The sequence below is a fragment of the Pteropus medius genome, unplaced genomic scaffold, assembly GCF_902729225.1.
Source record: "Pteropus medius unplaced genomic scaffold, Ma_sr-lr_union100, whole genome shotgun sequence".
NCBI lineage: Eukaryota > Metazoa > Chordata > Mammalia > Chiroptera > Pteropodidae > Pteropus > Pteropus medius.
The window spans coordinates 28,443,790-28,464,628 of NW_024349519.1; the positions used below are offsets into that span (position 1 = coordinate 28,443,790).

A 20,839-nucleotide genomic window follows, 5' to 3' on the forward strand; every position below is an offset into this window, starting at 1 on the left:
TTTTGGAGAAAGCAGATACTGCACCCCAAAGGATTCACAGATATTCTCCTGCCTGGCACCAGAGCCCCTCTTAACCTCGAGATCTGGGTTCAAGTTGGTTCCTCACCACTCAGCAGTGCCCCACCAGCCTCTGTCCCTCACTGTTCCCTGAGGGTGATACCCATATCTGCACCATAGCATGTGAGTGAGGACAGTTGGAATCACAGATGTGGTGTTGTGGGATAAGCCTGCAGGGACTCAGTCTCCAGTTCAACTCTCAGCTATACTTCTCTTCAGCCTTGACTTGCTGAGCGGGGGTCCACACCTATAACTCGGTGCCCAGAATCAATGTGGTAGTGAACATGGAAGGCACTTGGTACAGGGCCTGCAGCGAAATGCTGGAAAAGGTGGCCTTTTTCTTACCAGGCTACTTCCAGGCTTACATGAGTGCATGCGGGCAGGGGCTGGGTACTGAGACATGTTTGCAGTCATCATCGCCATGATTACCATGGTCTGACTTCCTTTTCCCTTCCCAGAGGTCCGTGGTCCAGGCCACTCCTCAGGCACCCAAAGCCAGCCCTGTGCAGCAGCTCACGGTGCAGGGTCTCCAGCCAGTCCACGTGGCTCAAGAGGTGCGTGTCTCCCTCACCTAATTCTGGGCAAACGGGCTGGGCCTGGGCTGGGCCCAGGCTGGGTTGGGCTTGGGAGGGGAGGGCTGGAGAGGGTGGGAAAGGATGGGAGGGATGGGGAGGGATGCAGGCCCCTCAGGCTGCAGGAAGGGATTGGAGTCACCCCAGGGGTCCTCAAGGTTCCAGCCCGGCGCTGGGCCCCACCTTTGCTTGTGGGCTTCTGACCGTGTCCTGGAACTTCCTTTACCCGGGCACCTGGCAGTTCAGGGCCCAGGTTTTGCTAAGAGAGATCTGGAGTCTCCTCTCCCTGAGACACGGGGGCGGGGATTTTCTAGTCAGGTTGCTGTGAGCTCAGCAGCCCGGTGGGCGGTGGAGGCCTGGAGCCCCGCCCACGGCCGCCCTTGGTGACCCCCCAGTGTCTCTGTTTGTCCTCCAGAGCTCAGGCAGTCAGTTTCCCGCTAGGAAGGCAGAGCAGCGAGAGCCCCGGCCCACGCCACCACCGGAGCCGCCGCCCCGGCCGCCCACGCCTGGGCCCGGGCCAGGCGTGCTGTCCCCGGAGCTGCAGCCGCTCCCGCCTGCGTGCAGCGGCGAGGCCCCGCAGCTAGGCAGCCCCCAGCCGCCGCCGCCTCATTACCAACCCGGCGCCGAGCAGTGGGTGGAGTTGGTGGGCGTGCTGCCCCCGCACCTGCTCCTGCCGCAGCAGAAAGTGGTCCTCGAGCCACTGCCCGGGCTCCCGGCCCGAGCCAGCCCCGACCAGAGGGTCAGGATCCAGAGAGTCCCCCAGGTGCTAGTGTTCGGCACGGCCGCTACGGCCCTCAAAGTAGGTGGCGGATGCACGGGCGGGGGGCAAGAGGCGGGCGGGGGCGGGATCCGCTGGGCCCGGCCCGCGCCCGGCCCCATAGGCCCTAGAGACCCTACCTCCGCCTAGTCTGGGGACCTGCCTCTGACCCCCACCCCCCAAGCGGGTTACAGGTCCCAGGCTCCACCCCTCCAGAGGAGGGAGGACGGGTTGAGGTTGGGAACGCAGGCCCCGCCCCTAATGCCCTGTGGGTAGTTCCAGGTTCTGTCCTACAAACCAGGGCCCCATCCCCGGCCCCTGGCTCCTCCCCTAAGTCTTGTGCATGGATTCCAGACCTGCTCCTGCAGATGGGGTTCATCCCTGATGCAGTCTCCACCCTTGAGGCCCTGTCTGTAGTTGCAGGCTCCGGGTTTAGTAATATCCTTGTCTTGGTGCTTGGTTCTGCCCCGGGGGTCCACCTTTCACACCCGCAATAGGACCCTGTCTGGGGTCCCCCCGCCCGCCTCACCTCAGGCCCCACCATTGCTGTCCCCAGCCCACGCAGAGAGTTCTGGCTTCTGACACAGCTCTGCGTGATTCCCAGCCCTGGCCGAGGCCGCAGACCCTGGGCCTGTGACCCCTGGCCTTGTTCATGGTGTATTCAGAGACCCAGAAGTGCAGCCTTCCAGCCCGGAGCCGGTTTCCTGGCGAGGCTGGGTACCCACCAGCCCTTTAGAGGCAGAGGATCAAGCCCACCTCTGACTCTGCACGGCCTTCCTCCTGCGCCAGGTGCAGCAGCTCCAGCAAGTGCCTGTCCCACACGTGTACTCCAGCCAAGTGCAGTATGTGGAGGGCGGGGATGCCAGCTACACGGCCAGTGCCATGTGAGTGGGGGGAAAGGCTGGGGGAGTGGATGGGAGGAGGGTCACGGGTCTGCGCGAGATACCCCAGGACTAACCTTTAGTGGATCAGCCAGCCTGCGAGGCCTCAGGTGACAGATGGTGGGCGCTCCCCAAGGGCAGCTAGCAGCTGCCCGACAAAGGTGAAGTAGGATCCCTTGTAGGTTGGGAAAGGGATCCTACCATAGCCCAGGGCTTTGGAGTCAGATGGGCCTGGTTTTTGGCAAAAAAAAAAAAAAAAAAAAAAGTTAAAAGGTTTACAAGATAAGAATTTCTAAATAACAGGGAATGTTACACAGTAAAAAAGAAATTCCCTTCACTTCCGACACCTGACCCTGCCACATAAGTGACACTGTGACCAGTTTCTTTGTTTCTTCCCAGAGATATTCTGGGAATAGAAACATTCCCCTTTCTTTGTTCAGAAATAAGCGCAGCATATTCTGGCCCCTATTTCTTCCACCAATTGTGTATCTCAGAACTTGTCCCTTATTTGTTCATGTGGGTTCCAGTCACCCTGTTTCACTGCTATGTAATACTCCACTGTGCAGATGTAGCATGAATGATGTAGCTAGACCCCACTCAGCTGACATGTAGGTGACTTCCACTCCCTGGTACTGTGCATAGCACAGCATTAATACATGCCGCATCAGGCAGATGCCATGCCCCAGGTGTGCCTCAGCCCCAGCTCTGGCACCTTCTTGCCTGGGATACTCCATATGCTACCTTCCCTCTCCCATCCCCTGTAGTAATAATTCTAGGACTATAGTTATTGTTGTTTCAGTTTTTAAAAGTTTCATTTCATTTTCTTTGCATTTGTCTTTTTTTTTTACATCCGTACCACCTGTTCCTGTGGGCATGACGCTGGGGGTGGACTAGCTCATGGACCCTGCTCAACTCAGTCTCTGGGTCATGATGCTGTGGCTACCCTGGGGACCGTGGCCCTGGTACTTGTCATGGTCCATGGTGTCCAGCTGTCTAACAGTTCTGTTGATTTATTTTCAGTGCTGCCAGTCTCTTGGCCATTTAACCAGAGCTGTCAGGAACCACAGAGGGCATTTCAGAAAGGAGATCAGCTCCCAAGGACCCCTGTAATATTAGAATCAGACCTGAACCATGAGCCTGGGCCTTGAGGTCCCAGGGTGGCTCCCTCTGCCTCCCCTGGTAGCATCTGTCCCTTGTTTCTGTTTGAATTCTCTTTCTGCTTATAGTATGTGTGATCCCATGTGGTCCATCATTACTATCAGGTTCTTCTGCTATGTCAGCTTCTTGGGGCACTGTATCTTCTGTCTCTCCCTTGCAGTAGATTGTTATTGGGTTATTAGCCCTTGGCCAGTCTTGATCTCCACCCCGGCCAAAGCCACAGCCCGTTCACCTCCGACCAGGCCACGTCCAGAGACGCACACATTCATTCATTCAGTCTTTCAGCAAATAGCTGCCAGAGCAATATTTTTTGCAGCAGGTGTGTGGGGCACTAGGCTAGGCTGGCTGTGGTTTCTGCTGCTGGAGCGGGTGGACACTTGCTGGTGCCAGCTCAGATCATGGGCTCTCAGTGTCAATCATGTAGTAGATGTAGACCGGAGCAGAGTGATCAAGATCTGTATCTAGGTGTCTGATGGGCAGGCCCACTCACCTCGTGACCACACTTCTCACCACTTTGCCTGCACCAAATCCCTCTCCTTGCTGTCTCTAGAAGCCTGCAATGCTCCCTCCCCAGCTTCCTTCAGGGGATGGCTTCAGCAGCACCTTCTGAGCCAGTCTGACCTGGACTGGCTTTGCTACTTTTCTGGATTCTTAAAATTTAATGTTATTTTAAATCACTAATACATTGAAAGGTCTCAAAAATCAAAACTATGTCCAACGATGTTTAGTGAGGCAGCAAGAGAGGTGCCCCCACTCACCCCCTCTGCACCCCTACAGATGGCAGACAGATATTAGATATGAAGTTCGGCTTAGTCTCCCCTCTCTTCGCAAGGTACCATCCACACCCTTCCCTCCTCTTGTGTTCACCTAATGGAAGGTTCTGGAGCTTGTTCTTTGGCAGGACCATGAGACCTTCCTTCTCCTCCTTCCTTCTCTCACTCTGGAGAATTCTATCACCTTTTACTTAACAGCCTCCTAAAATTAAACACCTGGTCATTTTTACTCATGCTGCAATTAGCAGCCTCCAGCCTGTGTCACCTGAGGCAGGTCCTGGGCTAACTGGAGAGCTCTTAGGGCAGGATAATGTGTTTTTCAGTTGAATGAAATGTGTGACCTATTTGAAGTGACTAAGTCTTTCTGCCTCGGCTTTCCCACATGGAAGGTGGGGACTCCTATGTCAGGGGGCTGCTTTGAGGATTCAGTGGAAAATTGCCCATCAAGTACGTGGGGTGGTGCCTGATCCAACACACAGGGCTGTGGCTTCCTGCTCCTGCCCTGGGAGCATTCGCTGCATTAGCCCCCTCAGTCGTGCCCCTTGTTACCCAGCTTTTGCCCCTGACTCACTCCCTCTGTTTCTTTCTTAGCCGCTCCAGTACCTACCCTTACCCTGAGACGCCGCTATACACACAGACAGCGGGCACCAGCTACTATGAGGCTGCAGGCACAGCTGCCCAGGTCAGCACACCAGCCACCTCCCAGGCTGTGGCCAGCAGCGGCTCTGTGCCCATGTACGTGTCTGGCAGCCAGGTCGTTGCCAGCCCCACCAGCAGCGGGGGTGGAGCCAGCAACAGCAGCAGCGGCGGCAGTGGTGGTGGTGGTGGTGGTGGCGGCGGTGGTGGTGGTGGTGGCAGCGGCAGCGGCAGCGGAGCAGGCACCTACGTGATCCAAGGTGGCTACATGCTGGGCAGTGCCAGCCAGTCCTACTCCCACACCACCCGTGCCTCACCAGCCACTGTAAGTACAACCTTGGCCCCCAAGGAGACAGGCGGTGGGGGGCCGTGGGCAGAGATGGTGGGTGGTGGCTGCAAGCCACCATTCGCAGGGGCCTAGGTGGCCTGGTGCCAGAGTGCTCAGATGGCCTGGGATTGAATCCTCACTGTGTGACTTCAGACAAGTTATTCAGCCTCTCTGAACCTTAGCTAATATGCATGAAGCTCTTAGAGTGGTACTGCAGGAAGCGTCATCTACTCTGATTATAACTGATGATAGCAAATAGGTAGCGGTGGAGGCGGGGGCAGGGAGGCAGGCACTACAATGGGAGGAGCTGCCCTGAGCAAGGTTCTCTTTCATCTGGAAGGCAGTGAAATAACCTGCCTCTGCCCAGAGGCGTCTGTGAGCAGTCACTCAGGCAGCCCTGGATCCCAATCCCATGGCCCCTTACCAGCTCTGTGACCATGGGTGGGTTGGGGCCTGGTAGTTCTGGTGTAGTCCCTGTTCTCTCAGAGCTTGGGGTATGGAGCGGAGGCTTCCCCACGTTTTAATTATCGCCTTCCCACGTGCTGACCCATTGTGGACCACATAACCGAGATAGACCTTTCAAATGAACCCATGCAGCCTGGCTTCTAGTCTGCTTTTTTTTAGTGCTGGTGTGACTCACCTAACTGATTTCACGAACCCCTAATGGGTCCTCACCTGCAGTTTGCAAACATACCGTGTTGGAATGGCGCTGTCTGATAGAAATAGGGCTGTCTATTTAGTGTTACAATAGTGCTCTCTTAGGTGATAGAAATGTTCTCTCTGTGATGCTCTATTCAGAGGCCTCTGGCCACATGTGGCTATCAAGCACTTGAAATGTGGCGGGGTTCACCGAGGAGCTGAGTTGAGTTACATTTTTTAAACTATTTTGATATAATTGTAGATGCACAGGAAGCTGCAAAAATCGTAGAGAGAGATCCCCATGGGCCCTTTCCCCAGGTTCCCCTGCTAATTGCATTTGATATAACTGTAGTACAGTAAGCAGGCCACTAGCATCAATATAGTGTGAGTGTCTGCTTGTGTGTGTGTAGATTCAGGAAACCACCACCACAGCCAAGATGCAGAAACTATTCCAGCAGCACAAAGATCTTCTTTCTGCTAACTCTTCATAGTCATCCCTCCCTCTCTGCCAGCATCCCTGACCCCCTGCAACCACGAATCTGTTCCCCATTTCTACAATGTTGTCATTTCGAGAATGTTCTATGAATGGAATCATATTCTCTGTGACCTTTCGACATTGGCTTTTTCTACTCAGCATAAATTAATTTTAAATCATATTTAGATAGCTATATGTGGCTGGCAGCAACTATATTGGACAGTGCCATTCTAGAGAGTTTCATGGGATTTAGTTCCCATAGACCATTGTGTGGTGATCAGGATCACAACTGGAAATAGGTAGAGCACTTAGGAATGAGTACAGCAGTCTCCCTTATCTGTGGAGAATACGTTTCAAGACCCCCAGAGGAGGCCTGAAACCACGGATTGTAACAAACCCTATATGTATTATGTTTTTTTCCTATATGTACATACCTATGATAAAGTTAAATTTATAAATTAGGCACAGTAAGAGATTAACAACAAAACATAATAAAAGAGAACAATTATTAACAACATACTTAATAAAAGTTTTGTGAATGTGGTCTTTCAAAATATCTTATTGTACTCTATTCACCTGTGATAAGACATTGATACAGTGCCTACGTGATGAGATGCAGTGAGGTGAGTGATATACACATTGTGACATAGAGTTAGGCTACTAGTGACCTTTTGACCATAGTCTGCTTTAGGTGATCCTGGATCCTTGGATTCTGACACCGCAGAAAGTAAAACCTAAACCGCCGATAAGTGGGGGACTTCTGTACTCAAGAAACTGAAGCGATTCTTAGCACTTTTTCATCCTCACTCTGGCCACAGGTCCAGTGGCTCCTAGACAACTATGAGACAGCCGAAGGCGTGAGCCTGCCACGGAGCACCCTATACTGCCACTACCTGCTGCACTGCCAGGAGCAGAAGCTGGAGCCCGTCAATGCCGCCTCCTTTGGCAAGCTTATCCGCTCCGTCTTCATGGGCTTGCGCACCCGCCGGCTGGGCACCAGGTGGGGCTACCCCTCTCCCCGATAGCCGCAGGCCCACCGTACCCCAGTTTATCCAAGGCCTCAGCTCCCCCACTCATGCCCTTGCTCTCTCGCCTCTAACCCCACTGGCTTCTTTACAACTTCCCACCCCAGGGCCCTGGCTCTGCTGGCTGCCTTGCATGTTTTTTCCCTCCTCCTTATTCAAATGTCCCCTGGCCCCCTTAATGAAAACTGCAGCCTTTCCCCTCACCCTCCCTGACATTCCCCACCCTGCCCCCTTCCCTGCTTGCTTTTTCTCCTTAGCACACCTCATCATCCAACATGTCTTTTATGTTACTTCCCTTGTTTCTGGCCTATATTCTGATGCCGAAAGGCATATACCTTGTGAGTGCAGGGGCTGCATACAGTCAGTGCTTTATTAGGGTCTTTGAGTCAGTGAATTCATACAGGAAGGAATGGGCAGCCATTCCACGAACCCACTCTTCCCTGCCTCTCTTTTGCAACCCGCACACCTTCCCGAGGTGTTCTCAACTAGGCATTGCCTCATAACCTTGTGCAAAGTCTCCCCTCTCTGTGCTTCCATTTCCTCACCTGTCTATTAAGGATGCTGGAGCACCATGCATAGTGTAGGGATGAGGAGCACGTGGATTGATATGTGCTCAGAGCTCAGAACAGCACCTGGCACGTTCTTATGACTGACTAGCAATCAACAAATCTTTACTGCATGCCTGCCGCGTGCCAGGATCGGGGGTTGACTTCGCAAAGCTTGGTTGGTACATGGGGGCCTCTCCTGATACCTGTAGCCCCTATACTCCCCTAGCACAGCACCTCTGCCTCTTAGAAATGTGGGTCTTCTCCTAGTGGGCTCTGTTTGGCCCCCAAGCAGCAAGGAGGTGGGTGTGATATGAAGCTCCCAGTAGGTGACCGGTGCCCCCCCAGCCCAGCCCTCACCCTCTGCCTCCCTCCCAGGGGCAACTCCAAGTACCACTACTATGGCCTACGCATCAAGGCCAGTTCACCCCTGCTGCGGCTGATGGAGGACCAGCAGCATATGGCCATGCGGGGCCAGCCCTTCTCACAGAAGCAGAGGTAAGAGGGTGGGCTGGACCCTGTGCTGGCAGGTGGGAAAGGGCGTGCTGGCCGACCCCCACCCAATCGCCCCGCCCACCCCTTCTCCCCCAGGCTCAAGCCCATCCAGAAGATGGAGGGCATGACCAACGGTGTGGCCGTGGGGCCACAGCAGGCCACCGGGCTGTCAGACATCAGCGCCCAGGTCCAGCAGTACCAGCAGTTCCTGGGTGAGAGCCCCCTGGCCTATGGGCCGGGGCCCGGGGCAGGGTCTGTGGTCCCAGATGGTTCACTTGCCCTCTCTGACCTTATCTGCCACTGCACATGGGGGACCCTTGCTTGGTAGGAAAGTGGTGACAACTTAATAAGATCCTAGGATGAGGCTCCATGGGGATAGGCCGGCGGGGACAAAGGGCCTCATAGTGTCCCCTCCTGCCTCCAGATGCCTCGAGGAGCCTCCCTGACTTCTCAGAGCTTGACCTCCAGGGCAAAGTGCTGCCTGAGGGTGTCGAGCCTGGGGACATCAAGGCCTTCCAGGTCCTATACCGGGAACACTGTGAGGTAGGGCAGCCTGGTGGACGGGCAAGGGTGAGGGAGGGCCGTGCTGCCCTCTGGCCCCCCTGAGCATCTGGCCTCCCCAATAGGCCATTGTTGACGTCATGGTGAACCTGCAGTTCACCCTGGTGGAGACGCTGTGGAAAACCTTCTGGAGGTACAATCTTAGCCAGCCCAGTGATGCACCGCCGCTGGCCGTGTGAGTCCTTTGTGGGAAGCGGGAGGAGGGAAGGAAGTGGGGGACACCTTGTGAGTCAGCAACCAGGGCTGGAGTAGCCCAGACTTTGGGTATCATGCAGGAGTGGGGGCACCTGCATGGGCCCTGTAGTTGGCGGGGTACACATGACCTTCTGACCCCCACTCCAGGGGTGTGCATGTGTATGGGCCTAACGCTGAGTGCATGGGACAGTGTGTCCCACTGAGTTATTTCCTCCCTGCAGTGTATGGTTGGGTGGGTGCCTGCGTCCCAGCATGCAGAGTATAAAACCCCATCTGACCCTGGGGGCACTAGGGCCTGACCTCAAGGGTTGGTGGGAGGCAGGGAGGATCTGCCTGACCCCTGGCAGGGGGCTGCCCACAGGCACGACGAGGCTGAGAAGCGGCTGCCCAAGGCCAGCCTGGTGCTGCTGTCCAAGTTTGAGCCTGTACTGCAGTGGACCAAGCACTGTGACAACGTGCTGTACCAGGGCCTGGTGGAGATCCTTATCCCCGACGTGCTGCGGCCCATCCCCAGTGAGTACACTGCTGCCACCCCCTCAACTCCATTCCCTCAACCCCCCCCACCCCCAAGTCCTGATCAGCCCCCACTGCCACCCACAGGTGCCTTGACCCAAGCGATCCGGAACTTTGCCAAGAGCCTGGAGAGCTGGCTCACCCACGCCATGATGAACATACCTGAGGAGATGCTGCGGGTGAAGGTGAGGGGGCCAGCCTGGAGTCAGCCTGGCCTCTCCCTCTGGGCTTTGGGGCCAAGGTCTGGGGGCTGACGCCTGTGGGGGGGCTTGGTACCTCTGCCTGGTAGAGACAGTAAGATTCGTCCCCATGCCTGTCCCCTGGGAGCGATCTTTGGGCGTTGTCTTTATAAACCGGCTTCCTCACTTACCCACTTCTGGAACACAATCCCTTTGTAGATATTTTGGACACAATGGAGCGTCTTAAAAAAATAAAAACCCAACTACAAACTTGAAGTAGTTCTCTTCAGACATCCTCAAGAGAAAGTGCTTTAGGTGCTTGGAAATAGATCTCATTAAAAAAAAAGGAGCAACACTTATAAGGAAACACCAACATCCCTCTCCATCAATGCTGCACATTCACTAACTACTTAAAAGTGAGGAATTAGGTGGGGTGTGCTTGCTCTTGGGCCCCCCCCTCAAAACAAGGTTTTTCTTTTAGTCCTTAAAATGCTAACATGACAGCTAAACAGAACCGGATGTCTAAAGAAACACCCCTGGGTGTGTTGGACACAGGGCAGGGCTTGGGGCCTGAGGAGAGAGTAGAAGCCTGGGTAAACCCTTCAGAATGGACAGGACTCACGTGTTCATTTTTCAGCACGCATTTATTAAGCTCTGCTGTGTGCCCAGCGTGGTTCTCAGTGCTGGCAGCACAGCAGTGACCAGGATGGACAAAATTCACACCCTCGTGGAGCTGACATTCACGAGAAGAATAATCTAAACAAAATGGAACAAAATTTTATTGAAGCAATGCTCTATCTAGGCAGTGCCCTCCGAGATTTTGTTGTGTCTTTTCGTTAAAAAAAATAGAATTGCTGATCAGACATAAAACATTGATTTTTTTTTCAACCCATACTTTGGGTGGGTGGACACCCAAAGTTTAAAAATCCCAACTCCTTGATCTCCCAACAAAAGCAAAGCAACGAGGCACACCTTCCTCCCTTTTTTAGGAGAAATGGGCTCAGAGAGGTTGCAATGGTTGGGGCAGAGGACTGTGGGTGTGAGTTTTGCATAAGCCACAACCGACGCCCCCCACCCTACCCCGTACCCGGGTCACACAGGTGGCAGCTGCTGGCGCCTTCGCTCAGACACTGCGGCGCTACACGTCGCTCAACCACTTGGCGCAGGCTGCGCGCGCTGTGCTGCAGAACACGGCACAGATCAACCAGATGCTGAGCGACCTCAACCGCGTGGACTTCGCTAACGTGCAAGTGAGTGTGGGCTGGGCAGGTGAGTGAGGGGCGGGGCAAGGTGGCCCCCCGGGCGGCTGCTGAGCCGTGGGCTCCCTCCCACTGTGCCCCAGGAGCAGGCCTCGTGGGTGTGCCGCTGCGAAGACCGCGTGGTGCAGCGGCTGGAGCAGGACTTCAAGGTGACGCTGCAGCAGCAGAACTCACTGGAGCAGTGGGCAGCCTGGCTGGACGGCGTCGTGAGCCAGGTGCTCAAGCCCTACCAGGGCAGCACCGGCTTCCCCAAGGCTGCCAAACTCTTCCTCCTCAAGTGGTCCTTTTACAGGTGCGCACAGGTGGGGCAGGATCCAGAGAAGGCTCCGCCTCTGGGGGCTAAGGTGACCTTTTATGAAAGTGGACGTCCTTTTGGCTGTGGGCGGGGCGAGGGCCCTCAGCTCTCATGGGTGCATGCCCCAGTGAAGCCAGTTCTGGCCGGCAGAGGTAGCTGGGCTTGCCGGGTCGGGGGCAGGGGGAGCCGAGGAGCCAGGTGGGCCTGACAGCCCCCTCTCTGCCACCGCCCCCAGCTCCATGGTGATTCGGGACCTGACCCTGCGCAGCGCCGCCAGTTTTGGCTCCTTCCACCTCATCCGGCTGCTCTACGATGAGTACATGTACTACTTGATCGAGCACCGCGTGGCCCAGGCTAAGGGCGAGACCCCCATCGCTGTCATGGGCGAGGTGCGCACAGCGGGGCGCTGAGGGTACGGGCAGGACATCCCTTGGCGGGACCCTCACCCCTTCTCATCCCTCCTTCCAGTTTGCCAACCTGGCCACCTCGCTGAACCCCCTGGACCCGGACAAGGGTAAGCGAGGCGTGTCCCTGCCCAGGGCCCCGAGTTGGGGGTGGGGGATGGCAGACAGGAGTGTGGGGCTGGGGTGGAGGGGGCTGGGGGCAAGGGCCCCACGCTGAACCGGGCCTGGTCCATGTGTCCCAGACGAAGAGGAGGAAGAGGAGGAAGAGAGCGAAGATGAGCTGCCACAGGACATCTCGCTGGCAGCTGGCAGTGAGTCGCCTGCTCTGGGCCCCGAGGCCCTGGAGCCTCCGGCCAAGCTGGCGCGGACGGACACACGTGGCCTCTTCGTGCAGGCGCTGCCCTCCAGCTAAGCCTCCTCTTCCTCATCCACCCGCCCCCGCTGCCCCTCCACACCAGGGTCCCTCACAGCTTCTGTGGCTTCACTGTCCGCCCTCCATCCTTGGCCAGGGCCGGATGGGAGCCTTCCAGACAGGAAAGGCAAAGGGGTCCTCGCCCCCAATGGGGCCGGCACAATCACAGGGCCGGGCGGAGCTGCAGCTGCAAACTCTGACACAAAAGACGTGCCTTAAGGAACCCGCCGCTGTGCCCAGGTGCCCCTTGGGGCAGCCAGCTTGGCCCCTTGGCCTGGAAGGCTGCAGCCTCTCTCTTCCCCGCCCTGCCGTCCCACCACCCCAGGGGGCAGGCAGGCAGGCCCCCTTCCCTGCAGAACTGTTAACTTATTCAGCTCGCTGGCTTTGCACAAGCCTGTCCTGGGCCCAGCCCTGAGCCCCGGGTGGGCACAGGTGGGCATCACCTAGAGACCGCCCCCTCCCTCAGCAGCAGCCCTGGGACCCCTCCCCCAGCAACCCCACTGCTACCCCCTCCTTGGTATAAGTGCAATTAAAGCCGTGGGTGTCGCATCTTCTCCAGAGCTAGGCCCTCCCTTGCCCCACAGCCCTAGAGGGGGGCACTGCCAGGCCTGGCTCAGAAGGGAGGGTGGCAAGGGGCACTGCCTCCAGCTTCCAAAGAGCAGTGGGCTGGGCCTGGCGGAGCTCCTAGGGGCCTGCTGCGGGCAGTGGGCCCAGAGGTGGCCATACCCGCAGAGGCTGGGGCTCTGCTGGCTCAGATCCAAGACCCCCGAGTCCTGTCCCAGGCCTTCCCGCCGGTTTGTAATGGAACCTCTGTGCTTCTCCATGCCCTGTGCCGTGCGCCGCACATACATCCCCCCACCCCGCCCCCCACATGACTTTTGCGATTGGTGAGTGCCGCCTGAGCGGAGTTGGTAACTTGTTGGGTTTTTTTCCAACCATCATGGCCTTATCTGTTCTGGTTTTCTCAGTGTTTCAACCTGTGAGATAGATGTTTATGGCAAAAAGAAAAAAAAAAACCTAACCTATTGTATAAAAATCACTATTTTGTGTGCTCCGCGTGCTGTAGGCTTTTGGGGTGGCCTGCCCACTCCCCTTCTTGTCCTCGGGCCTCCCCTCCCAGCGGTGAAAGTGTCCCCGCGTGTGGTAGTCTAGTGTGCCGAGCTGTTTTCTACCTTTTTGTAGTCTTTCTTAAAACAATAAATTCCGCTGTGGTATTTGGCTACTGCTGACTCAAGGGCCTTGGGGGGAGGCAGTGCTTGCGGCTCCAACTGTCCCAAGCACAGTAAAGGGAACTCAGTGAGGTTCAGAAATAAAACATTTATTACATGAAGAGGAATAACGGAGGGGGGAGAGAATGGCCACGATGTTTGCCACCTCAGATACGGGAGGCTAGGGGTGGGAATCAGGGCCCATTTAACCTCCCAGAGGGGCAGTGTTCACACCTGTAACCTGGGAAAGAGGCAAGGAGCAAGGGCCCATGCCCAAGCCTGGCACAGGGTGAAGGCAGGTGCTCGAGGCTGGTGGGACAGGGGGCTCCCTCCCTCTGCCCTTCCCAACTTAAATAGGCATAAATAAGAAGCGTCCAGACTCTCAGGCCACCGGGGACTGCCCCGCCCAGCCCCCTCCCCACAGCCTAACACTAGTGGCGGTCGTCAGGCAGCCGGCCAACCAGGAAAGGGCTACCAGGAAGGCGGCCAGCTCCCAGGCCATGGAGGTAGTTGGAGTCAGTGTCCAGGCTGGCCGGGCCCTCACAGCACAATCCACGTGTATCGCTCGCTGTCTGCCAGAACCTTCAGTGAGCACCCTGCAGGAAAGGGTTGGAATAGACTATGGAATCTCTACAGGTTCAGGCTGTTGGAGGTACCTGCCTCTTCTCCAGACCTGATTTGGGCCCAGAAGGTTCTGGAAGACAGGAACCCTGCTGTGTTATCTCTGCCTCCCACTTGTAGCCACCCAATAAATGTATGCTGAATTGATGAGCGACTGGCTGGGGGTCCCCAAGTGCCACACCTGCCAGGCCCCTGGGCTTAGCCTGGCTGGGCTACCCTCCCCACACCTCGATTCCATGGCATCCACTAGCATGGCCAGAGTGCTCATTCATTCAGCAACACAGGAGTCAGTGCCTGCTCCGAGCCTGGCCTGGCACTGGGATAAGGACCTCTGTCCTACTGTCATCAGATCATAGGGCCCACCTTTGTGCAGTGCCTCATTAGTCATCCTGTTGACGTATCGTCCGCTGCTCTCTGGCACCAGCCACTTCATGACCATGTCCACACAGCTCTTGCGGTATGAGCTCCAGACGCTGCCGCTGAGGGGAAGGGGTGAGCACTCTCATTGCTCTGGCCATGCACCCTGGCCCCCAGCTCCGGGCCAGGCCCCTACCCCAGCCCAGCCTTACCTGGTCTGCCCTTTGACCTCAGTGAGATCACCCACGCTGACTGTCACAAAGATGCCGGTGTTGAGGTCCCATGCCACTTTGAGGCTGGTGTGATAGGTCTTTGGTCTGCAGAGGGGTGGGGAGCAGAGGAGGAAAGGGGGTATGACCACCGCATCCCTGAGCCGGGACCCAGTCTACATGGAGGGGCTTGTCTTTGGAGCAGTAACACAGTACCTGATCCAAGTTTTCAGGGTAGAAGGAGTCTTCTCACATCCCCACTCCCCTCCCCCACTGAAGGGTCTGAGTGTGCCCTCCTGCTGGGCAAAGGTGAGGGCAGAGTCCCTCCCACTTACCGGAGCTGACCCTCCTCAGTTGGGGATGGGAATGCCAGGAGCAGCAGGCCAATGTTGATGAGAACCTGGTTGGTTTCTGGGCAGACCTGGGGGGCAAGGGGTGGTAACAGCTATTGAAGGTGACCCTCAGAGCAGAAAGACCCTGGGCCTGCCTTGTTCTACCTCTGGGCCCACCTCTAGGATGACAATGTCATAGTCACTGAAGGAACAGAACTGGTGGCCCCAGGTCGCGTCATGGCGGATGACCTCGTTGATGACATACTCAAAGTCCAGCGTGAGCTGCTCCACCGTCAGGTACTGACCCTGTGGGCAGCAGGTGGAGGGGCGGGGGGGGGCCTGTGCCAACCGCCACCCCAGCAGGCTCCCGAGGGCTGCCCCTTGGCCTGCCTGCTGCCAGCACCAACCTGGACAGAGGTCCGCTCCCGCATGGGCCGCAGACTGCGACCACGGAGATCGGTCACCACGAAGGGCAGCGAGATCTTGTCATCCTCGAACTCTGAGAGGGCAGGAAGTGGGGGTAGGGGTGGCAAGAGGCCTAAGGTCCACTCCAGGCCAGCTTCCCATGCCCAGGGCCCTGCCCACTTTGTGGGCTCCTTGCTCACCATCCTCTGGCTCTGTCCCTTCGCCGGACCCCAGCACGTAATACAGCTTGGTGTAGTTGACATAGCCAGGCTCAGGGGCTGGCGCCTCCACTGCAGGGGGGCTGTCCTGGGGCGCCACCTCCCCACCTGGGGGTAGGGGCTCAGAAGATGGGCGGCAGCAGCTGCCCGAGGGCCCTGGGCAGGGAGGTGGCCGGGCTTCCTCCAAGGTCCCACCCTTGGCCTCTTTGGCCCTGCGGAAGATGTCAGCCACAAACTCCTTGGCTTTGGCGATGGCAGGTGAGGGATCCAGGGTCCCAGAGAGCCGGGCTGGGGCTGCCTCGGGGCAGAGGCTGGGAAGAGGGGCAGGGGGCACTTCTGGGCTCTGGGGCCCAGGGGAACTGGCAGGCAGGGGGGGGGTAGGTGGTGTGGTCATACAGGATTTGGCAGAAGCTGCTATCGCCTGGAACATAAAAAGAGATGAAGTGCAGGGTGTGGAGCGGGTATCAATAAATGAGCTCACGTCCAGGATGCTCTCCCGCCCTGGGGGGGTTCTTAGAAATACCATACTAAATGATCAATAGGAAACATCCACAAGAGAAAAAAGCCTTTTACACACACAGACATGCACACATAAACACACTCATTCCGACCTTATTCTACAGCATCTACTACATGCCACACACTGAGGGTACAAGAGTGAACAAGACAGACAAAAATCCCTGCCTTTGGGGAGCTGACAGTCTGTGCTGACAGCAGGTAAAAGCCACATAAGTTTGAGAGTTTACTACACAATCCTCTGTGTCCTCCCCAACTCCAGCGGACCTCTCTGTCCCCACCTGACTAGGGCCACAGCCTGCTCTGGGGAAGTGTGGGCTCAGCATGGAGAGCCCCAGCGCCCTCACTGAATTGAGCAGCACCATAGTTGGGCCCTGCCTGTACTGCCTCCTTTGGGCTCTCCATATCTTCCAGGTTCAGAGAGAAACTTGTCCAAGATCACAGTGAGAGAAGATTCAAGTCCGCCAACGCACTCCTGTCCACCAGAGTGATGGCACTTTCAGAGGGCGAGGGGGATAAGAATGGAAAATGGCCGAGTCAAAACTCTCTGTCTGTAAACACCCTTCTCTGGTGGGATGAGTGTTCGACATCGATGACAGTGCCCCTCTCCTGGGCTGGGTGTACATGGCTGAACCCTCTGATGTGGTCCATCCTAACGGGACCCACAGCCGTAGGGCAGGCGGCAGTGGCCCCATTCAGGATGGGCTCATTAGGGCCTTGCCCATGTAGGCACAGGTAGCCAGGGCAGGGGTAGAAGGCCTCAGATGGGCCTGGAACAAGGCACTCTGGTTCTGGCTGGTTTGTGGGTTCTGCTATAGACATCTAGTCCTCTCTTCATACCCATCGCCCGTCCTAAGAGCAACCATTTTAACATACTGGGCATCTTTTTATTTGACTGTGTTCTTGCAAAAATGAAACACTGTTAACTTATACATCTTATCTGGTTTTAGATCTGGTTTCTTTTGCATTTGCATACAACTTTGAGACGTGCTCCCTGGACGTGATGCTAGAGCTCTCACTGGGTCTGCTGCCATAAGGGATGTACCCACCTGTTCTGCCTTCTGAATCCCCAGGGATGGACACCAGGTGGCCCCCAGCTCCCACTACCACAGTTTGGGACATGCCCAGGTGCAAGGCTGCTGGGATTCAGTCATACTCTGTTGCCACGTGGCAGTGGGAGTACGGGAAGCCCCCAGCATGCCACGTCACCACCAGCTTCCTAATGTTTGCCACTCTGTTGAGGGATATCACATTGTGATTTTCACTGGCATTTTTTTCTGATTACCAAAGATGTAAGAGGGTCATCTGTCTACTCACCACTCCCTAAAAATTTTAATTAACGGTTCTCTTTTTGAAGACAAGGCAGCGCTGCATTGTCCAGCATGGTAGCCGATGGCCACATGTGATTGTTTAAACATAACTAAAATTAAAATCAAACACTCAGTTCCTTGGTCACATGAGCCACTCTGACGTGGCTTCTATTGGCAGCTATAGTGAACACAGATATGGAACATCCCAGGCCTGAGGAAAGTTCTAGTGGGCAGTGCTGAGTGGGGTGTGGCTGGGGTTGAATCTCAGCACTCCCACTCCCTGGCTGTGTGACTTGGATGAAGCACCTCTCTGAGCCTCAGTCTCTTCCTCTGTCACACGGGGCAGGGACAGGACTGACCTTGAAGGGCTTACAGCAAATGCTGTGACTATCATCAGACCCAGAAGCCTACCTGCTGAGTGGACTGAGACGGCACAGGCCACTAAGGAGTAGCTGGTGTTGAGCAGTACCACCTGGTCCTTCTTGAGCTGAAAGGCGGGCTGAAAAGTGGGGAATGGGTACACCACCTGGTACTTGGTATGCAGCATGAAGCCGTGTCGCAGACACTGTGCGCTCGGGTCACCTGCAGCAACACATGCCCAAGGGCTGAGCCACCCCAGCATAATGATGCAGGCAGCCTGTGTCCCAGTGCCCCCAGCCCCTTACCTGGGTGGAGCCGGCTGGCTTCCCGGCAGGCAGCACAGCGGCCAGGCGGTGGCACGGCCACTGTGCTGATATAGATGTCACGGTGGTTCTCATCACTCATCATCATCATGTTCATGAGCATCCCATTGGCGGATCGGGTGCTGGGGGTTAGCACAGCTTCAGCTGTATAGCCCATGCACCCTTCCCACCCACCCTTGGCCTCACCATTCCTGAGTCTCACTTGAAGCCAAAGACGATGACCTTGGTGGCATCGCTGGGCCACTCGCACACAGTCAGGTACAGATCACTGTAGATCTCCTCATCCTGGAAGAGCCGCACCTGTCGGACCTGAGTGGCACATTTGGGTCAGTGCAGGATCAGAGTGGGCTATGGCCCACAGCAGCCTACCCAAGGCTGCAAAGTGCTGGACTGGAATTGGGGCCAGCATGAGCTGGCAGAAGCATCCCTCAGGTGGTGTCTCAGGCCAGGGAGCCCCAAGGAGCCCCCCGCTTACACTTCTTTACTTTCCTGAGGACAGGCCAGGGAGGTACTCCTCACAAATGCAAAAAACAGGAGGGTGGGCCCAGGACTGGAAGCAGCCCATGGGAGACCTGCACCAGCACAGGGTACTCAGCCAGACATATTAGTTTCAAGCTCCTGAAACCCGTTCACTTCTGAGCTCATGTAAACTGAGGTAACAGCACCCACCTCCTGAGGTGGGGGAGGACTAAAGCCAGTGTGGCAACTGGCTTGGTCATAATCAAGCTAATGGACCTGAGCCTGCAAAGTTCTATGAGCTGTATAGTCAGAGTTGAATGAACTACATGAAATTGCTGCTACTTACTCACTTTCAACTCTAAAAATGGCAATTTCATGTGGTTTGACCTGACATGGGAGTCCTGACCATGACCCCAAGAGCACATTTTTTACAGACAAGGAACCTGCGACTCAGAGGGGTGGCATGACCTGCCAGGGTCATGCTGTTGGGTGCTGGGCCTGGCCCTACCAGCTTGAGTTTGCTGTGGACGTTGAACTCCCACCAGTACAGGTGATAGATGTAGAAGGAGAAGTCGTCGTCCCCACTGCTGCTGGTGTAGGAGAGAACGTATCGGCCGCACTTGGAAAAGCCCAGGAAGATGTGTCTGTGGCAGGGGAGGTAGAGTGGCCAGGTCAGGGCCAGCCTACCGCCTGCCCAGCCACCCCTCTGCCTGGCCTTAGCCTCACCCTGCATAGAGAAAGTCCTCATCCACGATGTTCTTTAGAGAAACGCAGACCCTGGGTGGCAGCTTCCGGAAGAGACGAGGGGAGAGCTGCCCACTGATCTGGGGAAGTAGAGGCCAGGATCTTGAGGCACCATCAGGCAGAGGCCACCTGCAGCCCCCCAGTCCCCTCACCCAAGGTAGAGCAGCACCCCAGGCAGGCCCACTCCCTGCCAACCATAACAGTCAAGGGTGATCCAAGCTCCAGAAGGTAGAATCGGCTTGGGGAAATGGGCTGGCTGGACCTCCCTTGAGCCTCCCTCTCCACCAGGGACCTGCACCACCCTCCCAGCCCCACACTTTTTCAGCCTTAGGGTCCCTCTTGCCCAAATCCTTCAAGCTCTAAGAATCAGTACTGGCATCACCTCTCCCAGGAAGGTTTCCCAGTCACCCCGGCCACACCGGGCTACCTGGTTGCCTTCCTGAAGGCTGTCTCATGACGAAATGAGCTGTGGGTGTCCTCAATTGCTAAGGAGGCTGGGATGGGGGCTTGACCAACTGCACTCACCTGTCTTCAACCCACTAGCCTACACATCGTGTGCTCAGGTCCCCTGGGACAGCCCTGGCCTCAGCTGGGGGTCCAATGGAGACAGACAGAAGGGTGAGGCTGACCAATGATCTTACAATTCTTGTCTGATTTCCCTTTCTCATTCTCCCTTCTCAACTTAGCCGCTTTCCAACTGTCTCCCTCATCCCAAAAACTTCACCAAGGAAAGATCTGGGGGAACAGGCAGGCACAAGCTGGGTACTAAGTCATCAAAGCACCCTGGATCCTGCTACCCAGGCTGATGGGAGACATACAGTCCTGCCTACAAGAGAGTCCAGTCTGATGGGAAAGAGAAAGCCCTGTCTAGGGAGCTCTCTGGACAATGGAGGAGAAAGCCCAGCCTTTAGGAAGGTCCCAGTCTGATGGAACAGCCCTGTCAGCGACGCCCAGGCTGACATGGGAGACATGATCTCTGTCCAGGGAGCTTCCAGAGTTAAGGGCGGAGCCACAGCCCAGCCCAGGGAGCTCCCAGGCTGAGGGCGGAGATTGCCCTTGCCCAGAGAGCTCCAGTCAAAAGGAGGAGACACGGCCCTTTCCTCACTGAGCTCCTAGCCCGATGGAGAAAGCAAACTCCCTAGCCACAGCGACACAGTCCTGACTCAACTGCTGCTGGCCTGACCAGATTCACACCTCTCTGCCCTCTGAGAGCTCCCAAACTGATCCATGACAGATCCCTGAGCGCTGGGAGTTTATAGTCTGGTGGGGGGAGAAAGAACCCTGTTCAGGTGGCTCCCAGTTTGAGGAGGCAGACCAGGCCCTGGGGGACCGCTCTCCCATTCAATAGGGGAGGCAGAGACAGGTACAGGAACTCCCAGCTACCGTGTGGTTAGAGCTGGACGGAGACAGTAACACCAGGCGGAAGAAGCGCTAAGCTGATAGCAGGGGCTCTGACGAGGGGGCGGGAAAGCTACATAACAGAGAAGCCACAGGAGCAGGGTTTTGAAAAATGAATCTGACCCTGGATCGCCCCCTTCCTCCTTATTCCTCCAGCGGCCTCTAAGACCCTCTCCATCCCAGCCCCGTCGCCGGTGCCCCGCCCCCAGACCCTCCATCC

General features: G+C 56.4%; 2 protein-coding genes across 10 annotated transcripts in view; one reads left to right on the plus strand and one right to left on the minus strand.

The window, feature by feature from the left end:
• Positions 1 to 13,378, plus strand: part of RFX1 (regulatory factor X1) — a 30,608-nt gene extending 17,230 nt beyond the window's left edge. For 5 of the 9 annotated variants that reach the window (XM_039882737.1, XM_039882740.1, XM_039882738.1 and 2 more), the window contains 16 exons: positions 516 to 611; positions 1,045 to 1,428; positions 2,176 to 2,270; positions 4,790 to 5,159; positions 7,095 to 7,276; positions 8,225 to 8,344; positions 8,438 to 8,553; positions 8,766 to 8,884; positions 8,968 to 9,077; positions 9,459 to 9,610; positions 9,698 to 9,795; positions 10,890 to 11,039; positions 11,132 to 11,340; positions 11,579 to 11,732; positions 11,812 to 11,857; positions 11,990 to 13,378. In XM_039882737.1, the coding sequence (XP_039738671.1) occupies positions 516 to 611; positions 1,045 to 1,428; positions 2,176 to 2,270; positions 4,790 to 5,159; positions 7,095 to 7,276; positions 8,225 to 8,344; positions 8,438 to 8,553; positions 8,766 to 8,884; positions 8,968 to 9,077; positions 9,459 to 9,610; positions 9,698 to 9,795; positions 10,890 to 11,039; positions 11,132 to 11,340; positions 11,579 to 11,732; positions 11,812 to 11,857; positions 11,990 to 12,159 (2,571 nt within the window). In that variant the 3' untranslated portion in view covers positions 12,160 to 13,378. The remainder of the gene's footprint in view (positions 1 to 515; positions 612 to 1,044; positions 1,429 to 2,175; positions 2,271 to 4,789; positions 5,160 to 7,094; positions 7,277 to 8,224; positions 8,345 to 8,437; positions 8,554 to 8,765; positions 8,885 to 8,967; positions 9,078 to 9,458; positions 9,611 to 9,697; positions 9,796 to 10,889; positions 11,040 to 11,131; positions 11,341 to 11,578; positions 11,733 to 11,811; positions 11,858 to 11,989) is intronic. The other 4 variants (XM_039882742.1, XM_039882741.1, XM_039882743.1 and 1 more) reach the window with 2 other exon arrangements.
• Positions 13,379 to 13,461: 83 nt separating this feature from the next.
• Positions 13,462 to 19,418, minus strand: DCAF15 (DDB1 and CUL4 associated factor 15; the record flags this gene model as incomplete). The annotated part of the gene is given in 13 exon segments (XM_039882834.1): positions 13,462 to 13,963; positions 14,352 to 14,467; positions 14,558 to 14,662; positions 14,890 to 14,975; positions 15,064 to 15,192; positions 15,294 to 15,385; positions 15,492 to 15,885; positions 15,887 to 15,930; positions 17,747 to 17,917; positions 18,001 to 18,140; positions 18,221 to 18,327; positions 18,986 to 19,121; positions 19,204 to 19,418. Coding segments are annotated over 13 exon segments (1,791 nt in total), but the record flags the coding sequence as incomplete, so codon positions are not given.
• Between the last annotated feature and the right edge of the window lie 1,421 nt (positions 19,419 to 20,839).